The 26,880-nt window shown below is 42.2% G+C and overlaps 1 protein-coding gene across 1 annotated transcript; it reads left to right on the top strand.

The window, feature by feature from the left end:
• Positions 1–151: 151 nt before the first annotated feature.
• LOC105714062 (cyclin-Y-like protein 1B) lies at positions 152–26,657 on the top strand. The gene is made up of 10 exons (XM_064383077.1): positions 152–260; positions 5,514–5,576; positions 7,887–7,921; positions 11,601–11,701; positions 14,672–14,707; positions 15,165–15,216; positions 15,808–15,927; positions 19,884–20,050; positions 24,348–24,510; positions 26,037–26,657. Exons 1-10 carry the CDS (start codon positions 239–241, stop codon positions 26,148–26,150), a joined length of 873 nt encoding a protein of 290 aa, XP_064239147.1. The 5' UTR covers positions 152–238; the 3' UTR covers positions 26,151–26,657.
• The last annotated feature ends 223 nt before the right edge of the window (positions 26,658–26,880 follow it).

The raw sequence follows: 26,880 nt of genomic DNA on the forward strand, positions 1-26,880 counted from the left end.
CCGTACCCGGCCCGCCGAGCACCACCTTGCGGAAGCCGTAGAGGTTGAGCTGACTGATGAAGCTGGTGAAGTTGGTGGTTTTGAAGAGCTCGGGCTCGGCCCCGGCCCCCGCGACCACGCCGCCGCCTCGCGGCCATGGCGGGCTGAGCAGCTCGGCCTCGAAGAGCGGCTGGTCGATGAGCCGCCCCTCGCCGCGGCCGTCCTAGCTGATGGAGCGGTAGCGCGGACTGTTCACCAGATGCCACGCCACAGTTTGGCGGGTAAGTTGTTCGGGTTGATGGGGGTGGAGAGCAGCGCCTCCTCCATCGTCCCGCCCGGCCCGGGCCTCACCCCCGCCGAGCCTAGCTCTCCCACCCCGTTCTCGATTCCCCACCCCGTCCCCCGGCCCGGGCCTTCGCCTCGCCCTGTCCGCTCCTGCCGGCGCCCGGCCGCCGCGGACCCCATGAATGTCTTTTGAGAAGTGTCTGTTCTTGTCTTTTGCCCATTTTTTAATGAGGTTGTTTTCTGCTTAAAATTTTGTTTAATTTCTTTATAGATTCCGGATGACACTTTTGTCAGGTGCATAGTTTGCAAAATTTTTCTCCCATTCTGCAGGTTGTCTGGTTGCTCTGTTGATAGTTTCTTTTGCTGAGCATAATCTCTTTAGCTTACTAGGTCCCATGTGTCTATGTTTTTGTTGCAATTGCTTTTGGAGACTTGGTCTTGAAAAATTTGCTATCGTTTATGTCCAGAATGGTATGTCCTGGTGGGTTTTTGTTTAGGATTTTTATAGTTTTAGATTTTGTAATGTAGGTCTTTAATTCATTTTAAATTGATTTTTTATATGATAAAAGGAAGTGGTCCAGTTTGAATCTTCTGCATATGGCTAGCCAGTATAGTTTGAAGAGTTAGGTAGTGTGTTGCCTCCAGCTGTATTCTTTTTGTTTAAGATGTCTTTAGCTATTCAGACTACTTTTCGGTTTTATATAAGTTTTAAAATAGTTTGTTTTCTCATTCTGTGAAAAATGACTTGGTAGTTTGATATAATAGTATTGAATCTGTAAATTACTTTGGGCAGTAAGGCCATTTTAACATTATTTCTTCCCATTCACGAGCATAGAATGTTTTTCCATGGGTTTGTATCATCTCTGATTTCTTTCTTTCTTTCTTTCTATCCTTCCTTCTTTCCTTCCTTCCTTCCCTCCCTCCCTCCCTTTCTTTCTTTTTTCCCTTCCTTCTTTCCTTCCTTTCTTTCTGATGGAGTTTTGCTCTTGTTGCCCAGGCTGGAGTGCAATGGCACGATCTCGGCTCACTGCAACGTTCACCTCCCAGGTTCAAGTGATTCTGCTGCCTCAGCCTCTCTAGTGGCTGGGATTACAGGTATGCACCACCACACCTGGCTAACTTTGTATTTTTAGTAGAGATGGTGTTTCTCCATGTTGGTCAGGCTGGTCTCGAACTCCTGACCTCAGGCGATCTGCCTGCCTCGGCCTCCCAGAGTGCTGGGATTACAGGCGAGAGCCACCGCGCCCAGCCATCATCTCCAATTTCTTACAGCAGTGTTTTATAATTCTCGCTGTAGAGATCTTTCACCTCCATGGTTAGTTGTATTCCTAGGTATTTCGTTCTTCTTGTGGCTGTTACGAATGGGGTTGCAGAATTGATTTGGCTCTCGGCTTGGACATTGTTGGTGTATAGAAATGCCACTGAGGAATGCCATTGAAGAATTGCCACATAGGTTTTGACAATGGTTGAACTAATTTACACTCCCACCTGCAGGATATACATGTTCCTTTTTCTCCACATCCTTGGAGAGAAAAAAAAATGCCACTTTTTGTACATTGCTTTTGTATCCTGAGACTTGATAAACAACTGAAGCTATTTATCTGTTCTAGGAGCCTTTGGGCAGGGACTGAAGGGATTTCTAGGTATGGAATCATATTGTTACATTGTTTGTGAAAAGAGATATTTCACTTCCTCTCTCCTCGTTGGATGGCTTTTATTTCTTTCTCTTGCCTGGTTGCTCTGGCTAGGACTTCTGGTACTGTGTTGAATAGGATGACAGTTGACATCCTAGTCTTGTTCTGGTTCTCTGGGGAATGGTTCCAGCTTTTGCCCATTCGGTATGATGGTGGCTGTGGGTTTGTTATAGATGACTCTTACTATTTTGTGATACATTTCTTCAATGCCTAGTGTTTTGAGGATTTTTAACATGATAGATGCTGAATTTTATGGAAAGCCTTTCTGCATCTTTTGAGATGACCATGTGATTTTTCTTTTCAGTTCAGTTTATGTGATGAATCACATTTATTGATTTGCATATGCTGAAGCAGTCTTGCAGGAATAAAGCTTACTTGATCATGGTAGACTAACTTTTTGATGTGTTGCTGGATTTGGTTTGTCAGTATTTTGTTGAGGTTTTTTTTTTCTTTTTTTGAGACAGAGTCTCGGTCTTGTCACTAGACTGGAGCGCAGCGGCACAATCTCGGCTCACTGCAACCTCCGCCTCCTGGTTTCAAGCAATTCTCTTGCCTCAGTCTTCCTGAGTAGCTGGGACAGCAGGCGTGTGAATTTTTTTGTATTTTTAATAGAGACAGGGTTTTATCGTGTAAGCCAGGATGATCTTGATCTTCTGACCTCATCATCCACTCGCTTTAGCCTACCAAAGTGCTGGAGTTACAGGATTGAGCCACCCTGGCCGGCCAAGTTTTCTTTTACATAAGCCTTTTCATTTGTTGAAACCATAGATTCTAAGAAGTTGCTCTATCCAAGTGATAATTAGAAAAATGTGATGTACTTAACATATAAATTTTAGGAAATTTCCCTCACTACTCTTGTTAGTTTGATTGAATATGTGTGTAATTTAACAAAAAATATAAACTGAATAAATAAATATTGAATCTATATATGTATTGAAAATGTAAGTTGACATCACAGAGTACACTTAGTTCATGGCAATGCTTTCTCTGAAAGCAACTGCAGAAATTTACTCTCTCTTCTTTCTAGTTTGTAAGAACTCAGAGGACACAGGGGAAAGGGAGTTCTTTGGATAGCAGATAAGGCATGAAGCAGATGTGGTTACAGTAATTTTAGTATAATTCATTGTAAGGTGATGATCTCTAGGAACATCATCATGTTGGAGAAACCTGAAAGCTCCCAGCAGCCAGCAACTGAATGAAAGGTGGGGGCGGGGCTGCCAACAGGGTGGGGCCTGGTGAGCCACGTGCCTGGGCTTCCACATCACAATGGGGGTGGGGACGCCTCTGATTGGTTCCTGGGCACCAGGTTGGAGGAGACTCTGATTGGTTCCTGGGCACCGGGTTGGAACTCTGGTGGTTGGTAGGGCAACCTCCTTCAGTTGGTAGAAAACAGTGGAAGGAGTAACTCCTGCTCTGCCGTCTTCTCTGCAATCTCAGCTCTCAGGCTTGTTGTATCTAGACCCATTTTAAATCAAGCAGGTTCCCTTCAGACCAGTCATCTCAGGGGTAGCAGCTGAGGCAGGGAGTGAGCTGTTAGTGGGGTGCAGCCCCATAGCCAGGGGCTGGCCCTGCCAGCGTGCCTGTGTTTGAAAGAAGTGAAGTGCTGAACTCAGCAGACTGGGAGGCAAGGGAAGGTCCAAGTTGCTGGAGAGGAGCCAAGGTGCCCCATGGGGAACACGCTGAGCTGTTGCTTGCGCCCCAAAGTCAGGCGCAGGCGAAATCGGCGTAGGCGGTCTGAGGATCTGTACTTCAGCTCTGACATCAATGAGGCGGTGGCAAGCAAAGGTGCAGGCCAAGACAGAAAGAACATGCCCAACACCAGTTCCAGACCCATTTTTGGCCCGAGGTGGTTGTGTGGGCAGGTGTCTGGCAGCAGTGACATCTATGAGGCAGTGTCAAGCATAAGTGCAGACCAAGACAGATCGAACATGTCCAACACCCGTTCCAGACCCATTTTTGGCCCGAGGTGGTTGTGTGGGCAGGTGTCTGACAGCAGTGACATCTATGAGGCAGTGTCAAGCATAAGTGCAGACCAAGGCAGAGAGGAGCAGAGGCTGGGCAGTGGGATCATGGTGCTCCCCAATGGCAGACCCAAGCAGAGCCAGCGCACGGTGCACCAGGCAGAACCGATGCAGGGGGTGGAAGCGCCAGACCCTACTGCTGTGAAGCCTGCCCTATGGGATTTGGGAGCCCGCGATGGCCCTGACCTGCAGCACATCAGCAACCGGGAGATGCCCAAATGTAAGGCAGTGAATGATACTGTTTGCCCTCAGGCACGCCTCTGGCTGACACTGATACCAGTTCTCCCCCTCCCCTCACCCCAGAGGCATCCACAGCCTCGGGTTCCTCCCTCCTGCCCCTAGCCAGCTTTCCCAGGCCCATGCACCAGGCAGGAGGACTGGCCCTGCCTCATGCCTGCCCCTACCCTTCATTCTTTTTCCCTGCTGCATCTCATGGTTTCTTTCCTCCTCCCTACCCCATTGCCCAGTTCTGGCCCCTTTCTCAACCCCAGGCTGGCGGAAAGCTAAGTTTTCCAAATAGAAAATGTATGCTACAGATTTCATTGCTGTAGAGGAAGTGTCTTACAGCTCTTCTGTTTACTTTGGTTGGCCTCTTAATTTATTTAAATGTTAGAATAATTAAGCTTCATGATGAATGTGACTTTGTAGCTGAAAGGTATTGTTCTCTCAGAATATTCAAAAATGGTGAAAGAATGAACAAAGATAGTATGTGAATGAATTGTGCCTTTATACACAAAGCATGCAAGTGCTTGTGAAAGCTTTTGTTTGTTGGTGTAAAGTAAGCCTCTGAGTGCTTTCACACACCAGGTAGCAGATGGGTAGTGTTGGACAACGGCCCAAAATAGACTGTTCATATCATTTTTGGGGATTTATAACACATTTACAGGTATGTCTCATTTGACCCTGTCTCTACAAAAAAATGGTTAAAAATTAGCCAGGTGTGGTGGCTTGCACCCACAGTCCCAGCTGCAAGAGAATCTCTTGAGCCCAGGAGTTTGAGCCTTCAGTGAGTTATGCTGGCTCCATCTCACCATTGCACCACTCCAGCCTGGGCAAGAGTGAGACTTTGTCTGTTTAAAAAACTGTTTTTGCCCAAAACAGCTCTTTGTTTGAAGACACTTGAAATATTGAGCCGGTGTCTGACCACAGTAATTGGCCACAGCATCTCTTACTGCTTGAGACTTTCCCTGAAATGTGCTGGTAATAGCAGCCTAGAGGAAGGTGGTTATATTTGATGAGTGGAGGGAGGAGGGCCTGTATGTGTTTCATCTAAAAGTTGCATCCGTTTATTTAGGTGCAAGTTTGAAAAAGAAGTCCCAGCCCCAGCCTGGTTTTATTCCACGTGCATGGAGAGATTCTGTGATTTTTGCATTCTCCAGTAGAATTGGGACATTGGTACCCTTATTTTCTTGACATTTATTACTAAAAGCTCTTCTCAAGACTGTTAAAAGTGATTAAAATGGTAATGTAGCTTTAAAAAGAATCTTTTTTACTCACCTCACTTGTGACATTGTTTCCTCTTCTTCCTCTACAGATATTGATTCTGACCATCCAAGGGCAAGCACACTCTTCCTGAGAAAGTATCAACTGAGTGGTGGTGAGACAATGTTGTTTCTGCCTTCAGGGAAAACCGAAACACTTTCTGTCTTGTGTATTACAGGAAGTATTTAGAGAAACTCAGATATGAGTTAAAAATGTTCAACTTTTCATAGATTTACTTGTCTTATTTTCATATGTGATATAATTTCCTTCAGTTGTCACTGTTTATGGAAACATACAGACTTTGCGTTTACACATTTGGTGACATTTTTACCAACACAATTAATTGGCCACATGATTTAGTTTAGTAGTCATGGATTTATGCCTTTTTCTTCATACGTCTTTGCCATTTTTCCCTTGCTCTAAAGGGTGTGTTTTAATAATGAGTGATAGGATTTAGGCCACAGCTTGGATTTCACTTGAGCAGATCAAAAGAATCCATTGTTCTAGATTGGATCTGTGATTTTGGCCTCTTTTTTCACAGTGCTCTAACCACTGTCACATCCAAGTCGATGCTAGACCGTTTTGATTGGAATGTAATAGAAATGTAACATACCCTGTGCTGTTTTCCATATTAGCCTTAGTGTGTGAAACTAGTGTCAAGTTTCCATATCCTGCCTGTTTTAGGATGAGAATTAGAACGGTAGGATTTTTCTGTACTGTTGCTTATATTTCATAATGTTCTGTTATCTTAGTTTATTTTCAAAAAAGCCACACACCATGTTTTTCAGTTAATTTTAACTGCATTTTCATAGTTTGTGTGGACTTTGTCTGACTTGAGCTAGTAATTTCTGGTTAGGATTGTTATATTTTTCAGTTTCTTCCAAGAGCCATGGGCTTCTCACACATAGAGTGTATGGAAGTAGAAGAAAACCGATCCCCTGCCCCTGTCACTTCAGTGGTGAGAAATGTGTGTCAATGGGACCAGTTCAACTTGAAAGGAGGAGGCATTGTAGGGAAGAAAGTGTGGCCCAAGTCCCTCTTTGGAGCTTTTGTTCTTTGGACCTTTGTTAGAACAAAATGATTGTGTGTGCTGAGGGTACCCTGTTCAGTTAGGTTGGCACACTCATTTTGACATTGAAGTTTAAGATAGGCTACCTTTCAGTTGAGTGAAGACCCATTTATTTTTTCAGTAAGGTATGAACAGATGACCGAGAAGTCATTAGGGATGCTTATTCTAGTGCATCTCCAGATTGACTCCTGGCCAGAAACTGGTTCTTAGAGCTGTCAGCTGTTAGATCCTGGTAATGAAAGTAAACTATGTGCAAATGTAGAATCAGAAAACAAAACAGTGCTGCACAGGGGTTCAGAAATACAATAAACGTTTTTATTAGCTAAATTTCTCATCTGTCCCACATTTTGGCATTTTTATGAAGGAATACTTGAGATGGGATAATTTATAAAGAAAAGAGGCTTTTTTGGCTCACGGGTCTACAGGCTGTACAGGAGGTGTGGTGCTAGCATGTGCTTCTGGCAAGGGCCTCAAGAAGCTAATGATTGTGGTGGAAGATGAAGAAGTCATGTTTCACATGGTGAGAGAAGGAGCATGAGAGAGTGGGAGGTGCTGCAGGCTTTTAAATAAGCAGATTAGGCCAGGTGCAGTGGCTCACACTTGCAATCCCAGCACTTTGGGGTGCTGAGACGGGCAGATCACTTGATCCTGAAGTTTGAGACCACCTTGGGCCAACATAGTGAGACCCTGTCTCTATGAAAAATTTAAAAATTAGCCAGATGTGGTGGTGCATGCCTGCAGCCCCAGCTACTCTAGAGGGGAAGGTGGGAGGATCACTTGAGCCCAGGAGGTTAAGGCTGTGGTGAACCATAATCACACCGCTGTACTCCAGCCTGAGCATCAGAGTGAGACCCCGTCTCAGAACAACAACAGTAACAACAACAAAACCCCAAGAAGATCACACATGAACTCAGAACAGGAACTCACTCATCACCAAGGGGATGGCGCTAAGGCATTCATGAGGGATCTGCCCCCGTGATCCAAAGACTTCCTCACCTCCAACACTGGGGATTATATTTCAACATGAGATTTGGAGGGCACACACATTTCCTAACCTAATCGGTTTTGCCTTTCCTTATGTACATGGGGATTCTTTCATTTGAACGTAATAGAATATGTGTTAGGTCAAAAAGTAAAACTGTGTTTTTAAATTTTACATTATGAGATTCATCATGCCAGATTATTTAAATGTTAAATTTTGTTTAAATTTAAAATTTTTTTTAAGTTGATTTATTTTTATATAGTGATAATCAGATTGATCTTGTTTTATATAGTGATGATCAGATGATTAGCAACTACTTTTATTCTATGGTATTTTATTATACCAGAATTGATTGGTTATACTTTTATTTTTAGTGCAAGGAAAGAGGAGAAGCTTTCACCTATATTCTGTAAGTAAGCTTTTGAAAAGTTAAGAAATTAATTGTTTAAATTAAAAGTCTATCTGTCATGATTCCTTAGAAATGTAACAGGGACCCAGTGCTGTTAGCATGATCCTTTTTTGGTGAATTTTCTAACCCTTTTCTATTTTCCTAAATGTCAGATTTCTGCAGGAAAGTCTTTAACTTACTGTGCCCATTTTTAATGCTGTCTGACATTTAAGTTAAATTTAAATAATTTAGTTGTGATATAAAGATCTGCCTTAAATATTTACTCTTTTAAAATCACATAAAATTGAAAATAGCTAAGTCCATCTTCAACACTTTCTGCTGACTCCCTGTCATAGCAGCTGAAAGCATAGCATCCTCACTCCACTGTGACCTTATTTCCCTCCCTGTTTCTTCCACCTGTAACACATTTTTAATTAAATCATGAATTGATATTTACATGATTACGACTATGCACATATTATTCACTGCTGAGTCATATAATGTTCTGAGTGTGCCTCCTCCTTTTACATCCTTCATTCTTTCTCTTAAATATTTCTGAAACCTGAACACTTCTGCACTTCTCCCAGATAACCTCCCTTTTCCTAGCCGGTGATGGCTCATGAAGCCAAATGTGACCATTAGCCTCTGACTGGTCTCTTTGTTTTCACATCCTTCATTTGTGTGTGTGTGTGTGTGTGTGTGTGTGGGGAATTGATTTTCTGACTATATTCCTTTGGCTCTCTAACAACTATTCTTCCCCAAGAGTTGTAACATTTGTCACATCCCTATCAAAAATATGTTTTATCTACTAAAAAGATACATTCCATGTTTTTTTCTTGAAGCAAGTTTCCTTGGCTTTTCATTATCCTCCTCAGGATAGACTGTGTTTTCCTAGGCTGCCCTGTGCCTGTTGGCCTGGGAGCTCTCTCCGAAATCTTCTGGGACCACTACTGTTGGGTCCCTGAGTCCTAGACTGTGCATTGCCCTCTGCCTTGTGTTACTCCCCAGTGGTGCTGGAGCACAGTTTCTGAGGAAAGGCTCATGGACACACATGTTTAGAGATCTGGGCTTTCTTAAAACCCCTCCTTTGATATAGAGTATAAAATTCTAGAGTGAAAACTGAATGTCATGGCTTGAAGACATTTTTCTATTACATTTTTATTATACTGTTTTTGAAAGTATTGCCATTGTGTGATACGTCATACGTAATCAATGTTTCCATCTGTCTCGTTTGTAGTTGTATATCATTGATGTCAATGATATATAGACAGATATCACCTAAAGCTGTACCAACTAGTCTGTGTTTTGATGCTTTTTTCCTGTTATTTTTATTCTCATATATGGAATTTTCCTCAGAATGGACTTTTGTTATGTTAAAGTATTACGCTGCATTACCCCTAATAGTAGTGATCTTAAGGGATACCTTCTTTCCCTGAATGAAAGTGTCTGAATGAGTCCATTTTTATTTTTTATGCCGCATTTGTTTTTGAGACAATAAAAGTATATTGATTGACACACATACACTGTTAAATGTAAACTATAACAGAATAGCTTAAGAAACATAAGAGTTTAGCTAGAGTTAAAACATTTCTATCTTAAAGGGTAATTTGGTCCTTCAAATAGTAATATTGTTCAAAAACGTCTTGGATTTTGGTTAAGAAATAAGTGAATTTGCAGTAAAAAGCATCTGAAGCAGCAAAATGCTGTTGGATGCTATGGATATTTCTGATTATTGGCTACTGGCAATGTTTAAATGCAGTGTAGTTTTATAAACAACCACTAGATCTTCTCCCTACCCTGCCTTTTTGTTCTTACTAGCTCATTAGTAGTAGATCCAAACCTGTTCTGTCTCTAATGTGTTTGTGAGGGACCCTGATGGAAGAGTGCGATAACATGATGCAAACAAACATATTAAGAGGAGGAAGCAAGGCTCATCTGAGTTAGTTTTTTTTCCAGTTAAAATAATGAGTATTTTGTGATTTTAAATAATGCTGTTGATCTTTTCAACAATTTGGTGACTGGCATTTGGCCACTGGGACTATTTTTAAGGAAGAGCACTTTCTTTCTTTCTCTCTCTCTCACTTTCCTTTTTTTTTTTTTAATTTGAGATGGAGTCCTGCTCTGTCACCCAGGCTGGAGTGCAGTGGCACAGTCTCAGCTCACTGCAACCTCCGCCTCTGGGATTCAAGCAGTTCTCTGCCTTAGCCTCCTGAATAGCTGGGATTACGGCCACCCAACACCACACCTGGCTAATTTTTGTATTTTTAGTAGAGATGGGGTTTCACCATCTTGTCCAGGCTGGTCTTGAACTCCTGACCGTGTGATCCACTCACCTCAGCCTCCCAAGGTGCTGGGATTACAGGAGTAAACCACCTCACCTGGCCAGGAGGAATACTTATTTAACATAGTTGAGGCAGTTTCCGTATTGACTATTGCACTCTCAACAAATGAATAGATACTTTGAAAGTGTTTTAGAGATAGTTTATTTTCTACAGGGCTCAAAAGGTTCACTGTCATATCTCTGATAGCACTGTGGATGAATTTTCACTGATTTGTATCTGTAGGAAGATTTACTTTCCAAATTGTAACTGATTTAAATATTTGTCAAGTTCTTATTGAACTCCTTAATTTCTCCCACATTCTCTGCTCAGCAGCTGCAGGTAGGAGAGAAGGGGTCCTCCCTCCCCTGGAGAGGCTCACTTCCTCATGAGGGGGATGCTCTGCAGGCAATTGTATCATGTAACACACAGTGAATTAGACTGATGGGTACACAAAACCAGAAATGTTTTGTGGTGTGGCTGCAGGCAAAGGGATCCCAGAAGGTGGATGAGGTCAAGCTTGCTGGGACAAGGGGGAAAGGAATCAATATTCCAGACAGAGAGCAGCACGAGTGAGGCAGGAATGTGCCATAATGTGCATCAAATAACTTAAGAATGAAATCAATTAACTTTTGAAATGAATGCAGAGTATTCTCAGAAGTTGTCATTTGAGTAGTGTAATAGCAGTCTTATGTAAACGTGAAGTGAAAGTGAAATTCCCAAAGTTGTTTTCATAATCTGATTTTTGGATGTGAGAGAGTCTTAAAGCAGTACTTTTTCCATCCTCCCACAAGGAAACAGGCCCAGGGAGACGTATGGCCCCTCACTTGTTTGGTGGGTGACTGAGCAGCTCTGGCACACACAGTCTCTGACTCTAACACACTGGTTCCATCGCACTCTCTCTTGAATGCACACACTTAGGATTAGTAACTTAGTAAATGTAGTATTAGGTCTTCATTTACTGCCATCAAATGCTCTTGTGTCAATATTATTTAATGGATGACATTTTGTTGCAGTTAATGAATAACAGAAATAGAAAATCTCAGTGCTTTTTGCTGCATAAGAAAAAAACGTGAAATCCCATTTTAAATGTTTCCCATTATTTATAAAGGGAATTTATCATAGAGGCTTGCCAGGTTTGATGATCGGTGTCATATCAAAGACAGCATTTTATAACCCATTTCTCAAACATCATCTGTGAAAGTTAAGAGCCTCCAATGAGTTTCCCATAGAGCTGCACATGATACCACACTCAGGCAGGTCATAGGGTATAAAAAATACCTTAATGCTTTATTGTTTGACATTTTGACAAAGGGAAAAAACCCACACTTTTGTAAGTTCAGCCTACTGTGATATTTTTCTCTATCTTCCTTCTTCTTCAGATACCTCCATGGCATCTTGATAGAAAATACAGCTCGTGTTCCACCATATTGCTAGATAACAGCACAGTCAGCAAGCCCAATCTCAGCCACATACTAGATAGGTGAGTACAATGAGGCTGCCAAGGGCTGAGTGACAGACCCCCGTATGCTAAAAGCATCCCAGCCATCCGCTGTTATTTCAGCCATTTGGTTGCCCTTTTCAGCAAGCAGTTGAAGAAGTCGATGTCAATGATATATGGATTTTTCAGGACCTAATACGAAGTTTCTGTTTCTCTTTTAATCTTAGACACTGCGTGGTAAAAGGGAAAGCCAGTTAGCAAATAAGCAATCCCAGCAAAAGCATGGCTATTTATTTGATGCATTTATGTTATGACAGTATTGAACCTAATGGACAGGAGAGGTGCTTTTTATTGGATATTTCTAGGAAAAATTATTAGTTCTTTATGGGCCATAGGCCTAAGATGATGGGCGCTACTTTGGAAACTACTCTTGGAAGAAGGAACAGTTTGTCCTCCATGGCACCATAGTGTCTCTGTATTTAAATTTTCCCATCATGCACCAGCACTTCATAGGCCATGATCAGAGATGCCCTTCTAAACTAAACGCCCTTGAAAGATGGGTTCAAGTTGGTTTAAAAAGCCAGCTCCAATGGAGATGTCCAGGAAACATGATTAACATCTCCTTCGATTATGAGTGTTGATTTTCAGAAAACAGTTTGACAATTGGTACCTCAGAATGTTAATCTCCTTATCCCTAACTTGACTTTCCAGTCTATAAACATGACTAAGTTACAAGCTTAATTTTGTCTCTAATGTACTAGTTTTTAAGCTAATTTGTCAGTAACTTCTGCTTTAATCAAAAATGGCAGTTTATACTCATAATAATGTGACTTTCCTCTCTCATGTATAACAATAATTGAGATTCAATTGTGTTTCAGCAAGAACTGGACTCTACCTGTGTCTAAAGCCCTGAGCTTTGACCTCTATGGTGTCATCACCTGATGTTCGTACTCAGTCCTAAGTAAAAAGCCACCCTTCTTTGGCTAGAGTCCCTGGCTTCTTCTGATTTCAAAAGATCCTAATGTTTCACTATGCAATTCAAAAGTAGTTTTTAAGCTTACCCTTGTTCAAACAAGTCAAAGTCCTGCTTTTTCTTCCAGCGTAGTCTAAATTTTACAAGTTTTTTTAAAAATTGAAATATATATATTTTCTTTTCTGGAGAAGGGGATTTGCTGTGTTGGCCAGGCTGGATTGAAACTCCTGGGCTCAAGCAATACACCCAAGTCAGCCTCCCATAATGCTGTGATTACAGGCATGAGCTACCATGCTTGTACTAGAAGTCTGTTTTTGAAGCACAATAAGTTTTAATTGACGCTCCAATTTTAGAAGGGATTATTTGGTATATTTGCTTTTGATGAAATAAAGTTTACTGAGCATGTTAATATAGCAAATTGGCTTTTAGGAAAGATTTTGAAAAATATATTTCATGGTTAGTAGAGCGTTGTTCTCAATGGAAGAAGTGAGCCATATTAGAATCACTTATACTGTTTCTTCAAAATATATGTCTGCAAACACATGCATCTTCCCAGCTCCACCTTCCCTTCCTCTCTGGGCACTCACAAGCCTTTTAGGAAAATGGGGAAGTATGTGAGACATCATTATATGGATAAAAGTGTCCCAGATGATTCTGATCTTAACCCTAATTCAGTCATTCCCAAACTTTGCTGCACATTGGAGTCACCTGGGGAACTTTACCAACAACCCTGATGCCTAAAGCATACCCAATACCAATTAAATCAGAATGTCTCCAGCTGACATTGAGGCCCTGTTTAAAGCTCCCCGGGTGATCCAGTGTGCAGCACATGTGGAGGCTACTGCTTCCTTTGTGTGAAAAAGTGATGGTTCTAATATAAAAATTACATGTTTTCCCTGTCATTTGCTCTCCTTTCTACCCATAAAGCCTTTCATCTGTGCGAGTCATTTCTATCTATATGTGCATATGCTTCAATTTATACCATACCATAGTGTTTTGTGGACACCTGCAGTTCACAGGAACACTGTTCGGGGACGTTGGGCAAATCAGTTTTAAGCCTTGGTTCTCTTAATTGTGAAATGGGTGGTGCCTGGAGTGTCATGTGAGGTTCGGTGGTCCTTTTCAGCATGTAACTTCAAATTCTGTGATCTTAAAATTTGGAGATGAACCTGTTGGAACCACTATAGAAATATCTATCATAGGTGCTAATAATGTTGTAAGGCCTACTTTTTACAGCTCCAATTTGCCTTCTCAAATTATTCTGAGCCTCATTTTAAATGTTGAGGGTGAACGGAAGGACAGAACTTACCAAAGAGAAGCCCCTGTTTCCTGACACACAACATCTGTGGATGACTTTGGAACACAGTAACATACATCCAAAGAGTTGTATTTGTTCATTCATATTGTTTAAACTATTGTGGAAGTACCTCTCATTAATACTGTATGATGTGGTGTCACGCTGTGTGTTTAGTACAGCTTATTTTAGGAGAGCTACAAGTGTCATCGATTTTTGGATGCATTATAATATTTACTAATAAATTTTCTGCTAATCATGCATAGGTGATTTTAAATTACTTTATTTAGTATAAAGCACATTCATTCTGTGCTTTTAGGGAAATAATGACCAATGGGTGAGTAGGTGAACTAAATCAGCCGAAATGCAGGGCCTAGCAACTTAAAAAGCAAAACACTACTGTCTGGCCTAAATGTAAGCATATGTACACATAGATATAAGTAACTTGTACAGAATGAAAGGTTCTATGGGCAGAAGAGCAAATGACAGGGAAATTATGTCATTATTTATACATAATAACCATCTGCAGACACAAGTCTTCTAACAGCATATTGCCTGCATTCTGGTTCTCCTATTTTTGCTGTAAAGCCAGAGGACTAAAACAAAAGGAAAGTGCTCCTAAGGTACTGTTTAGAATAGAGGATTTCAGGGCCACTGAGAGGGTTCCCTCCCCCGCTTTAGAAATATATCTTCAGGCCTAACAAATGATAAAATCAGTTCTTACAATTTTTTTTTCCCTCCACAGCGTCACTTTGGCAATATATTACGTCATAAAACACAGGTGAGCTCTTTGAAACCTGTCTTGTTATTCCAGCTCATCACTTTGTGTCATATGAAACATGCTGTGTTTCTAAAAAGTTCTAAAATCCTTATTGCCAACAACTACTGCTTTCTAAAATGTTCTTGTGTTCCACTGTGAGGCTAGAGGAGTAAAATAGATACAGCTTATTACCATTGCCTGTTAGCGGGAGTCAGTATTTAAAGGCAAGTCTGGCTCATCAATGTAGAAAAGACTTCCCAGTTCAGAATGTGATGTGCTGATGAAAAAGAGGTCAAGAAACCCTCTGAAGGCCAGGACCAGGAGAAAAATTAGCAACAACTGCTTTGGTGAACAAATTTTACCAAAGCAAACAAGAAGTGTCTCCCTCCACCCTCCATGCCCTACTCCCAGCAGATACTTTACTAAGATATTAACAATTCCTGAATTAATTTCTTAAATGCACATTCTTCTTTTATAGATATGCGAATAGATCTCTGGCTATTTTTGATGAGCCAATACATCCATTTTCAGTAAGTGTCACTTTCTCTGAGGTTCTGTTTATGTCTTAAAGGGTTGTGTTTATTTCATGATGAAGTCAAAATCATCCACCATTAAGTCTTCACTAAGTTGTGTCTAATCATCTTATGTAAGGAGTGTTGTAAATTGGACACACTGGAGTAACAGCTGACTTACAGCTTTGTTTAATTTGTGTGCTAAGGGGAATAAACATACCATCCAAATAACAAAATGTGTCATTTTGAAAGATTTTTTTTATAGCAGCAAACAATATAAATATTTGTAAGTAGTCCTAACAAATATGCACAAACTCTGTGAATAGAATTAGAAAGCAATTTAAATTTAAATTTGTTAAATGCTATAAAAACTTAAAAACTTCCTTATTCAGGCATATGATAGCCACAAGGCCACCTTAGCACCTATGTTTACAGAAAAGCAAAAATATTTTAAGATCGTACTGTTTATATTTTTAGAACTAAAAGACATTTTATCCCAGCAAAATTATTGTAAGGGACACGTGGACACAAATTTGAGCATTCCCATCTTAAGAGTACTTAAGAAGTTTTCTTGATTAAATATTTATATTACCTTTTTTCTTCTTTCAGCACGAAAAGATTCCAGGGAAATCCTTTGAAGATGATCCCACATGCAACTGCATTTTTGACTATTTCTGTGATCTTTTTAAAGTCACAAGACTAACAGCTCCATCTGCAATCATAGCATTGGTAAGCTATTTCTTATCTATAAAGCATCTTTAATAGCTGGTCTCCTACACAGTGTGTGGCCATGTTTCTAAATAAAAGTCAGTTCCTAAAGTTATCATCAGATCTTTTAAGAGAAACCTATGCAAGCAAAGTAAATACACATCTTAGAGTTTAATCATAGTCAGGTTTTAAAATGATACCATTGCTTTTCTTATCACAGAATAATTGCTACTAAAAGCAGCAGGAGAGACTTCTGGTTTCTCCCTCAACAGATTCCAATGTAGGTCTAAGCTGAGTTCCAGGCTGTATTTCCCCACAGTTGTGACCTGGAGCTGCTGCTCTGAATGCTTTGTTGTTCCTGGGGACCTCTTGTGCCTGCGTGGGAAATTGCCCAGGAATGTGGAACCAGTAAGACTTGGACATGGGCTTTGCTAGTTAGCCTGCCGAGCCATAGCTGTGTGCTTACCTCTGTATGGTTCTCACAGAATTCCTGTGGTGAGACTCATTCTGAATATAAAGTCCTGTTCAGATGGCTGGGATTGTTTGACCCCTCCCCACACTAACCTGTAGAGGAATGTCAAGCACACAGCCTGGAGAGAAAGGATACTTAGAGCAGTACCCTCTCCTTTAGCATCCGGCTAGAGCTTAGGGGTGAAGGCTTCTGCTGGGCACCTGCATAGAAACCTCTCCATGAGCACTGGATCAGATGCAGGCCATTTCATGGAGCTGCAGCCATTGGGAATGCTCAGCACATGCTGGAGGGAAGCAGGAGTGGTACTTCCAGATGGAGAGAGAGAGAGAGCTGATGCAGGAGGGAAATCTGGATTGGAAGAAGGGGGAGTTCACATACCGGCTAAATTTAGTATGCCCGTGAGATAGCAGAGTGACATGTGCAGTCATGATTTGAATCTATGGAACTGGAGCATGAATCTGAGCTGGAGGTAAGGAATGAAGAGTAAGAGTAGCTGCTCAAGGCGAGTCATGATGGCTCATCCCTGTAATCCCAGCTCTTTGGGAGACCAAGTCAGTTGGATCACCTGAGGTCAGGAGTTCGAGGTCAGCCTGGCCAAAATGGTGAAACCCTGTCTCTTCTAAAAAGTACAAAAAATTACCTGGGAATGGTGGTGGACACCTGTAATCCCAGCTACTTGGGAGGCTGAGGCAGGAGAATCTTTGGAACCTGGGAGGCAGAGGTTGCAGTGAGCCAAGATTGCACCACTGCCCTCCAGCCTGCACAGCAACAGCAAAACTCTGGAAAAGAAAAGAAAAAAGAAAAAAAGAGTAGCTGCTCAAATGCAAAGAAAGTGTTTAGAATGAAAGTGGAAAAGGCGGACATGGTGGGACACACCTATAGTCGCAGCTACTCAGGAAAAGGAAAAAAAGAGAAGATGGACAAAAGATAGCTCTGTAAAGACTACCAGCATGTAAGGGACAAACCCCCAGAAAAGTGGCCAGAGTGGGAGGAGGAAGAGCAGGGGAAAATGATAAGAACAAAGGGTTCATGATAGGAAAGGCTGTGGTCACAGTGCTACATGCTGCCAAGAAGGTGCCCATTCCATAAATACCCCTGGGATGCCAACCCTGTGCCACTCTTCTAAGTGCTGGGGTAGAGAAGAGGACAGGTCGAGCACAGTCCTTGTCTTTATGAGGCATTTGTTTTAATGAGGAAAGCATTTCTTTTTTTAGGTAATGGCAAATAGCAAAATGATAAAGCAGGATACAGAGAGAGTGACGGGAGGGGTTCGCTGTTTTTGATCAAATGATTAGGAAGAGCCTCTCTAGAGAGGTCACATCTGAGCAGTGACCTGACTATAAAGCAAGGATGATAAGGAGTGCTGGCATTACAGGCGGTGGGATGAGTGCCAAGACTGAGACAGGAACACATTTCATGTGTGTTCAAGGAACAGACAGCAGGGAGCCCGCCTGTGAGAGAAATGAAGGAAAGAATGGAAAAGACGAGGCCACACAGGCAGTGCCATAGCTCACAGGGCCCTTTGGCTTGCAGAGCAGAGGATGAAGTTAAGGTTTTATTTCAGTTTGAAGCGGGGACTAATGGTAGATCTTGAGCAGGGGAGTGCAGTGTTCTTAATTTAGAGGTTATCCCAACTGCTTTGGGGAGAGTAGACCATAGTTGGGAGGAGGGTTGGGGCAGAGAAGAGGACTAAGAAGCAACTAGGCTGTTACAGGTGAGCCGTGACACATGGCGGCCCAGAATCTGAAGCAGTCAGCCTACCAGTGAAGGTAGCCATAGAGGGATCGCACACGGATTGGAGGAGGGTAACTCACATGTAAGTATTAGTCCCCGGGAGCTAGGCCAATGGCAATTCCCTGGACAAGATTAGGGCCAGGTTGGGGAGTGGAGCCTTGGGGTGAAGGGCTCTGGTTTGTGGGTGTGAAGGCTCCAGGGACCCCAGCAAGAGGAGTCTCAGGTGAGTGATGGGGGTGGGGGGTGGTTAAGGAGAGATGGGAGGTGAGGAGCTGGCACCAGGGCATGACACTGTGAGCAAATGAGAGGATGTCCTGGGGGAGCTGGGAGGAGCAGGATGGGAACAGGCAAGACATTTGTATTGGGGAAAATCTCTGGCAGAGAGGGAGAAAGTCTTCAAGAAGAGGTGATTTGGGGAACAGTGTTCTGCAAAAGTGGGATAGGATCCATCATGCTGGTAGAAGAGTCGATGTTAAAAGAGGAACTTTCTCACTGACCCAGGAGGGCAAGTGGTATCGATGAGTGTCAGCAGGTCACTGGCTTACCAGTAAAGATGACAGGAAGTTGAGGGCTCGCCAGTGCTGTTCCAGTGCTCTCTAATGAGTCCTGTGGAGTTGAACCCTGGGAGGGAGGGTTATTCCTTGGATACCCAACAGTGCAGAGTTTTGGAGAAAGGGAGCAGCATCTCTCACAAGAACATGTCATGTTCAAGGGCCATGTGATTTAGAAAACACAGTTGACTTTGGAGAACATTGCCAGATCTGAACCACCAATCTGATAATGTTCAGACAATAAGTGAACTCTCTTAAAATGAACTGTTTTTCTTTCACCTTGATACGAAGACTTCAAGCAGCATAGAGTCATACTCTTCTACAGAGCAGCCTCTGAGGTGGCAACACCTCACAGCTTATCTCTGTAACCTTCACTCAGCTGGTCCCTCACCCAGTTCTTTATAGGATAGAGATTGGATAGATAGAGGGTACTTTCTGAGATGATCTCACAAACTGCTTGACAGGTTTAGAGACACCCCAAGGATACAGAGGCCGGCAGCTCTCTCTGCCTTCAAACCCACAGAATTGACTGAATGCAGATACTGTAGGGCAAGAAATAAGTTTTCGTGAAGTGATTGTGGAGACATGGAAAATAGGGGCTGTGAGCAGGACTCTCCATTCATTCACATGCATTCCTCATCAGAGCACTGAATACAGGGACTGTTTCTCGGCAACAGAGACCTGCCCTTGCCATGCTGTCTGCCCGGCAGGCACTGGGAAGCACTCTTGACCCACAGTTCCTAAGTCTGTGTCCCAAGAGTGGTTAGTTGTTGTGAAAAGGAGAAGACAGCAGTGTTCTCAGCATGACTTGGGTGCTACACATTCGAGCATGGCACACCTGTAAAATTCGTATCTGCCTGCCAGCCAGGTGTGACGCTGCAGGCGGATGGCACTGTAGTGTTTCCTGAACAACCTTAATCTGCATGAGGCCTGTGTTTGTGCTGCCTTTCATGAGTGTGAAGGTGCTGAAGGTGCCTTTCTTCATGCTCACGTCCCTGTGAATGAGATTGGCATGGAAATTTCTCTGGGCAGAGTATGCTGCAGAGGTATCTATGACTGTGACTTGGCCTCTCGCTTTGTCTGAGCAAAGTCTCTGCAGAACGGAAGAATAAAAGGCACTTACTTTCTGGCCAAAACCAGAAGAAGTCTTTCATTCTTAAATGTCCTTATCACCACACTGAAACAGAACTGAAGTCAAAGACAAGTGCTCTATTTTGCAGGTGTACATCGAACGCCTTTTGACCAATGCTAACATCGATCTTTGTCCTACTAATTGGAAACAAATTGTCCTCGGAGCCACGCTTCTGGCCTCCAAGATTTGGAAAAATCATCATCACTGGAGTGTGGATGACAGCCAGAATCCCAAGGATGTTGCCGTTGAGACAATGTAAGTTTCTAAGGTTTGGCAAACTTTGTCATCATTTTCCATGCCTCATTTGCTCTCCACATTATCACTGTAAGAAATATCTTTATAGGTTTCATTGTGCAGATAAAGGAAATAGGCGCAAGACCACAGGCTTCAATCTGTCCAGCTTTAGTATAACAGTTTATATTTTCCACCATTAATGGGTAGGTCTTGATGTGTTATTGTTGTAATAACTGGCTGATAATCTGAAAAGTGTTTTTCTGATTGTCTTTTGGCAAACCTGTTACAAGTGTGCTGTCAGAATGACACAGTACAGTAAATATCTTTATAGCTTTTTAGAAGCGGCCCGCCAGTTTCAGTCACCTTTTAAGGGGCAAACATCTGGCCTTTGAAATAATTGGCCACTGTTAAGGTCTTAAGTCCTCTGGACTATGCAGAAGTTAGAGCTTTAACCTAAATCACCCATTGTGTATTTGCTTTTGCTGGTCCTTGTCTCCCCCTTTAATCTGAAGATCTGTTTTTATAGGAACCTTGAGATATGATGCTAAATAGCTACAGATTTCTGTGCCCTGGCTCCTCCCCATTGGGAACGTTGCATGTGTTTGGAAATCGGTCTGATGAGTTAGAAGCTTCCGCGTTCACCTCCCACAGTTTGAGAAGCATTTCTGGGGCATCACCCCATGCCCACCACACTCACAGGCTCCCTGGGTAGTCAGACATTCACAGAAGCAGGCTGGGGGCCAGTAGTTGTTTATGAGAGTGCGGGGAGCCTTGCGGGGTCATGGGGTTCCTCCCAGATGCACCAACATGACACTGAAACACAGCTTCCCCAGGGTTCCCTTCCAATTTGGCCTTATGACTACTGTGAAGTGAATGGCCCTGAAGCAGGCAGGCAGGGTGAGCAGGGGGGCATTTCCAGCACAGCTGCCCTGGGTGCCTGCTGGACAGTGAGGACAGCTGTGTCGGCTGCATCTGGTGCAAGACGAGGGAGCAGCTCTTGTTTACATTGAGCAGCAGCAGAAAAGATGATGCCAGGCAGTGGCACAAGTTAGTTTTGTGATCTCTGCCCATGACTCCAGATAGGACTGTTACTCAGAATCACCTCGGTGTATGTCTACAATTGAAGATACAGTGTATATTGTAGATATACTGCAGTGTGTATATATCTACATTCAAAAATAACCACTTGGTGCCTGAGCTCAGTGGCTCATGCCTGTAATCTCAGCCCTTCAGGAGGCCGTGGTGAGTGGATCACTTGAGCACAGTAGTTCAGACCTGCTGGGTAGCACAGTGAAGCCTGTCCATACAAACAGTTTTTTAAAAAATCAGCCAAGTGTGTTGGCAGGTGCCTGTAGTAGTCCCAGCTACTTGGGAGTCTGACGTGGGAGAACTGCCTGAGCCTGGTAAGTTTAGGCTGTAGTGAGCTGTGATCACGTGACTGCACTCCAGTCCTGGGTGATGGAGCCAGACTCTCTCTAAGAAACAGACAAACAAAAAAAACATTTTTGCCACCACTTTGCTAATAGTATAAACCAAGTGATCATTGTGATATTTGTGGTAGCCATTTTAGCAAAGAGCATGACAGCAAATGAATTTGAAACAAATGGAAGTACTTTGAAAATTGCAAATGCTAAAGTGAGTTTAATCATAGTCATCCATTTGCAAACCGGTCCCTGAAAGGAAGCAAGATTTGTGACTGCCTGATTTCTCCTTGCCTGCTGCCTAGCCAGAGCTGATTTATCAATACAGGATAATTGCAATGGAGAAAGAGTTGAATTCATGCAGAGACAGCTGTACGGGAGACCAGAGTTTTACTATTACTCAAATTAGTCTCTCTGAAAACTCTGGGATGGTTTTTTAAAAGAATAATTTGGTGGGTAGGGGGTCAGAAAGTGGGGAGTGCTGATTGGCCAGGTCAGCGATGAAATCATAGGGAGTTGAAGCTGTCCTCCTGCATTGAGTTGGCTCCTGGGTGGGGGCCGCAGAACCAGATGAGCCACGTTTATTTGTTGGGGTGGTGCCACCTGATCCCAGTACAGGGTCTGCAAAATATCTCAAGCACTGATTTTAGGTTTTACAATAGTGATGTTATTCCCAGGAGCAATATGGGGAGGTTCAGATTGTTGCAGCCTTCAGCCTCATGACTCCTAAGCCACAATTTCTAATCGTGTGGCTAATTTATTCCTTCTGGAAAGGTCGTCTATGTAGTCCCCAGGTGGGAAAGGGGTTTGTTTTGGGAAAGGGTTGTTACCATCTTTGTTTCAGAGTTAAACTACAAACTAAGTTCCTTCTAAAGTTAGTTTGGCCTCTGCGTAGGAACAAACAAGGACAGCTTGGAGGTTAGAAGTGAGATGAAGTCAGATCAGCCCTCTTTCACTGTCATAATTTTCTCAGTTACAATTGTTGCAAAGGTGGTTTCAAATTTGTAATCACGAACACTTAGTTCTGCCATTTTGGCAGCTGAATTCTTCTCAAAACCTGCAGCTAAGCTGGCTGGGGCTCTGATTTCTAGTCACAAGAACAGAGAACATGCGAGGATATGTGCAGTTTTCCACAGAATTGAGCTCCAGGAGCAGTGGAGGCAGAGGCCAGCTCCGAGAAGGCCAGCTCCAAACAGAGCTGTTTGTGTGTGAATGAGAAACACCAGCAGCTATGCTCCAAACAGGCTGCTTCTGTGTATGATCTTGGGAAGCTGAAAAGCATTACGTCCAAGCGTTTAATAGCCATGTGTCTCACCCCACTGCTGTTGACTGTTTGCAATGATCCCATTTTGAGTGTCAATTTAATAGATAAAAAAACTGCTGTCCATCAGATTTTTCTTAAAACTTTCCAACATCTATGTGTCTCCCTAGAATATATTTTCTTACTAGAGAGTAAAACTGAGTAGCCACTATTAGAAATGCTGTGTCATAAAGGGTATGCTATTCAATCATCTAGTCTTTTAAAAAACCAGAAATCCTAGAAGATGCATAGTCTGTACACAGAATTCTTTTCTTCAGCGGTTAAACCTCTATTAATAGATATGTTAATTCTGAGAAGTGCCTTTAATTCTGATAGTAAGTCAAGTCCTGATTAGCTGTCTATTCAAATATTGTTTGATTTCCATTTCTATAGACTTATGGACATGTGAACAAGAAATTAATTTTGGAAGTAGGTTCAGTTGGGTTTTAAGTTCAGCAAATGAGATCCCCACATCTTGGCTTGTAGTCTAACTGCCCCCCACTTTCAATCATTTGTTGACTTAGCCAGTGGGTAAAATGTTAAAACTTTGAAACCAAGAAACCAAATGTATTGTTCAGATATTGATCATTTTGAATCAATTAACTCATTACAGGGGTTACTCTGAAAGCAGCCAGAATGACTCTAACTCTGTACCTGTTAATTTAGCCTTGGTGAGGGTGGCTGGATGACCGTGATGCAGAGGATGACTCCCAGTCCTTTCTTCTCCCATTGCATCCAACTTCCCCACATTCTGTTCTATCCAGGGGTGACAGATGCTGAGTTCTTCAGGGTTGCATTCCCAACTCAAGAGCAACACTGCCTATGTTAAGGCCAGGGCCCTACTATAAATCACATTAGAAAATGAGTTTAGTCGAGCCAAAATGTCCATCCTTGACATTCTGCCTTTCAAATTGTAAATGTTATTCTTCCCCAGTCTCTTCATAATATTAAGGTGAGCAGAAACCTGCATTATGTGTCCTTGACGTCGCCTTGTGTGCTGGAGCAGAGGGAAGGGGATTCTTTTTGCCATGGAATGGATCTTACTTATGTATTTATTTGGGACGAATCCTCCTTGTAGCCTTAGAGTTTTTCCTCCCCCAAGGTAATAGGGTGGGTCTCCATGGGTCCATTTGTTGCCATGGTGATGTGCCCCATCTTCCCGTTGGTGCTTCTCTACTTCAGTAAGTCCCTTCCTGTTATCGTCCTGGTAAACATGCGTGGAGCTTCTTCAGAGTTAGTAAATGGTACCCATCGTTCCTGTCATCTGATCGCGATTGCGGGGTTTGTGAATGAGCATGGAGTCTGAGTTGTGCAGCTGTCCTAAGGGAACTGTGAAGAATAAGCCCCGGGTGAGCAGGAGGAGTGCAGAAGAGGCCTCTACTTATCCCTCATCCCAAACTTGGGGTGCTGGGATGCCGAAGAGACCCCAAGCAGCTGTGCCTTGTTTGGATATTAGTGTAAGGACCCGACCAGGCAGCCTTTATTTGTTTCAAAACAGAATTTGGAGCCTCCTAGTAGCTCAGAATGATATTTTTAACGATAACCCACTTGACTAAAATTGCCCTGCATTGGCTTTATTGTGTTTCTCCTCCCCCAGGAGTAAGATGGAGCAGTGTTTTTTGGAGCTACTTGACTTTAATATTCGTGTGTCTACCAGCGTTTATGTGAAATATTACTTTGACCTGCGTGCCTTGGCATACGACCATGACGTGTATTTCACATTTAGTTCTCTTCACAAAGATAAAGCACAGAAACTGAAGGTAAGGCTGTGAAGTCACTTAGTGGAGTTTCCATCAGCCGCAGAAGCCAACATGTGTGACAAATCATATTAAGTAGTGATTAGGAAAATGAAAGCCTTAAAATTGACAGACCAAAGTGCTTATTTCTTTGGCATCATATTTGTTGTCTTTTATGCTTTATGCAAGCATCCTTATTATTATTATTATTGTAATGGAAGGAGTTTTGCTCTTGTTGCCCAGGCTGGAGTGCAATGGCGCAATCTCAGCTCATTGCAACCTCCACATCCTGGGTCCAAGTGATTCCCCTACCTTTGCCTTCCAAGTAGCTGGGATTATGTGCATGCATCACCATGCCTGGATATTTTGTATTCTTATTAGAGACAGGATTTCTCCATGTTGGTCAGGCTGGTCTCGAACTCCTGACCTCAGGAGATCTGCCCGCCTTGGCCTCCCAAAGTGCTGGGATTACAGGGATGAGCCACTGCACCTGGCCAAGGATCTATATTTTAAAAAATTATTGATATTCTCACTGCTTTGACCACAATTCAGAATATTTTTAATTAAATTTAATCTGTTCTTAATGGGTTTTGTTTTTAATCTCTACCTATTCAAATAACATTCGTGAATAAATGCAGATGTGTTCCTAATTATATCTAAGTAGACAATGCACTTACCGCTCTTGACTGTCTTTTACTTAAGCAGTTTGCAATTTTGTGTCCTTGTCTATTCTGTGTATCTCGGTGCAGTCCCAGGAGTTTGTTAGACAAAGCAGTAGTGGCTGAGAGACTTCTGCTTAGACTGTGTAAGGTGCCAGTGTTTCAAGTACTAGGTGTAGGAAGGACGTGGGTTTTTAATGAAAGTGGTTCATGGGACAACATAAGATTTATGACTTATGACTCTTGGTGAGTATACAGGAAAATTACAACTGAAATAGACACATTTAAAATTGGCACTGTCTCTGGTGTCTTGGTGTACTTTGGAATAATACATTTATCTACCACAATGTGCAAGTACAGTAGCACCTTTTGGTGCTTCAATCATTAGACTTCTTGGATGTTCCAAAACAGCCCAGCACGCACCTGCCTCATTAAATCTGCTTGGAGTGTGTAGTAACTACTAAGGATTGGGTAGAATTTAAGCCGCTGAGTAAGTTGTTTGGCACAAGTGTATGTTGATTATGTTGAAGGAACAAGTGCACAGGTAACAGATAATATTGTTACAAGCTTGTCACAATACTCTTAAAATCTTTAGGAGTCCTATTTTATTTTTTATGTGACAGTATCATCAAGCAATGAGCCCAATTTTAAAATTATAAAGTAAGTTCCTCTTCTCTGGCAGTCTTTTCATAGCTCTTAAAGGAGACTACGTTAGTGAATGGGCAGGGAGTTCATCCTCAGAACCTGGCAGTGTAAACCTCAGCCAAAGCAGCTGCAAGGGAACCCTCTAAAGGAATCTGTGTGTGTGGCTTCTCATCAATGATGCCTTTTAAGAAATGTTGGAGCCTTTTAAAAAATTGTACCCATTTTCTCTTTGATTGACTTTCCTAGGCTATGTCACGGCCGTGTGAATACGAAGACTTGCATCACGATGTTGCCGCTGTGAGAAGGGCCATCAGCATGGATTTCATCGGCATTCGGCATACTAATGCCATCTTATCTTAAAGAGAGAAATGAGCATACCAGCAAAATTAGGATTTTCTTTTTTTATGTTTTTTTTAAAGTTTTTATTGTTGTTTTGTTGTTGTTATTGTTGTTGATGAGGATTTTCATAGAGCGGAGACTTCTTCAAATAACCACACTGTGAAGCTGGGTGATGGTGGCATGAACAGTGGGTGCCAGGTGCTGCCTGCCCTTCTTGTTCCACTGAGTCCCGATGGCATTCCTAGGGCACCACTTTGTAAATCTGATATTTTAATGAAATTTATCTAGCTATATTTGATGTATTAGAAAGCACAAGTGAACAAATATAATAACTCAGACTTCAAAAAGGAAAAAATATGAAATGAAAACTCATTGACACGAAAACATTTTTCAATATTGTTCCATCTTTATTAATGCTGTTTATGAGATCAGTTCATGAATTCAACTATTCCTGAGTGAATATGGATAATAAACAACTATTGTAAAATATTAACCCAGTTTTTGAATATTAAAATTTTAACTGTTTTACTTATTTGCATGGAGATTTTCTCTATTTGTTGGTTTTGGGGATGCTAATATTGCATATAAAACAACCCCAAAGTCATTTCAGTGGCTAACAACATAAACTAAGGTTTTATTCATACATCTAGAGATGGGCTACAGTGGTTCCACTTCAGGCTAAAAGTCATATTTTGATTGACTTCCATCATATGTCATTGTAGGACCCAGGTCAAAGGGGCAGCAATTTCCT

The sequence above is a fragment of the Aotus nancymaae genome, unplaced genomic scaffold, assembly GCF_030222135.1.
Source record: "Aotus nancymaae isolate 86718 unplaced genomic scaffold, 86718_ANA_hifiasm-v0.15.2.pri h1tg000030l, whole genome shotgun sequence".
NCBI lineage: Eukaryota > Metazoa > Chordata > Mammalia > Primates > Aotidae > Aotus > Aotus nancymaae.

Excerpts from the sequence above, each read along its gene's own strand:
- LOC105714062 (XM_064383077.1), top strand. The coding sequence starts at position 239 with ATGCCACGCCACAGTTTGGCGG. Across the intron at positions 7,922-11,600 it reads GAAGCTTTCACCTATATTCT|ATACCTCCATGGCATCTTGA; the intron begins GTAAGTAAGCTT and ends CTTCTTCTTCAG. Across the intron at positions 11,702-14,671 it reads CTCAGCCACATACTAGATAG|CGTCACTTTGGCAATATATT; the intron begins GTGAGTACAATG and ends TTCCCTCCACAG.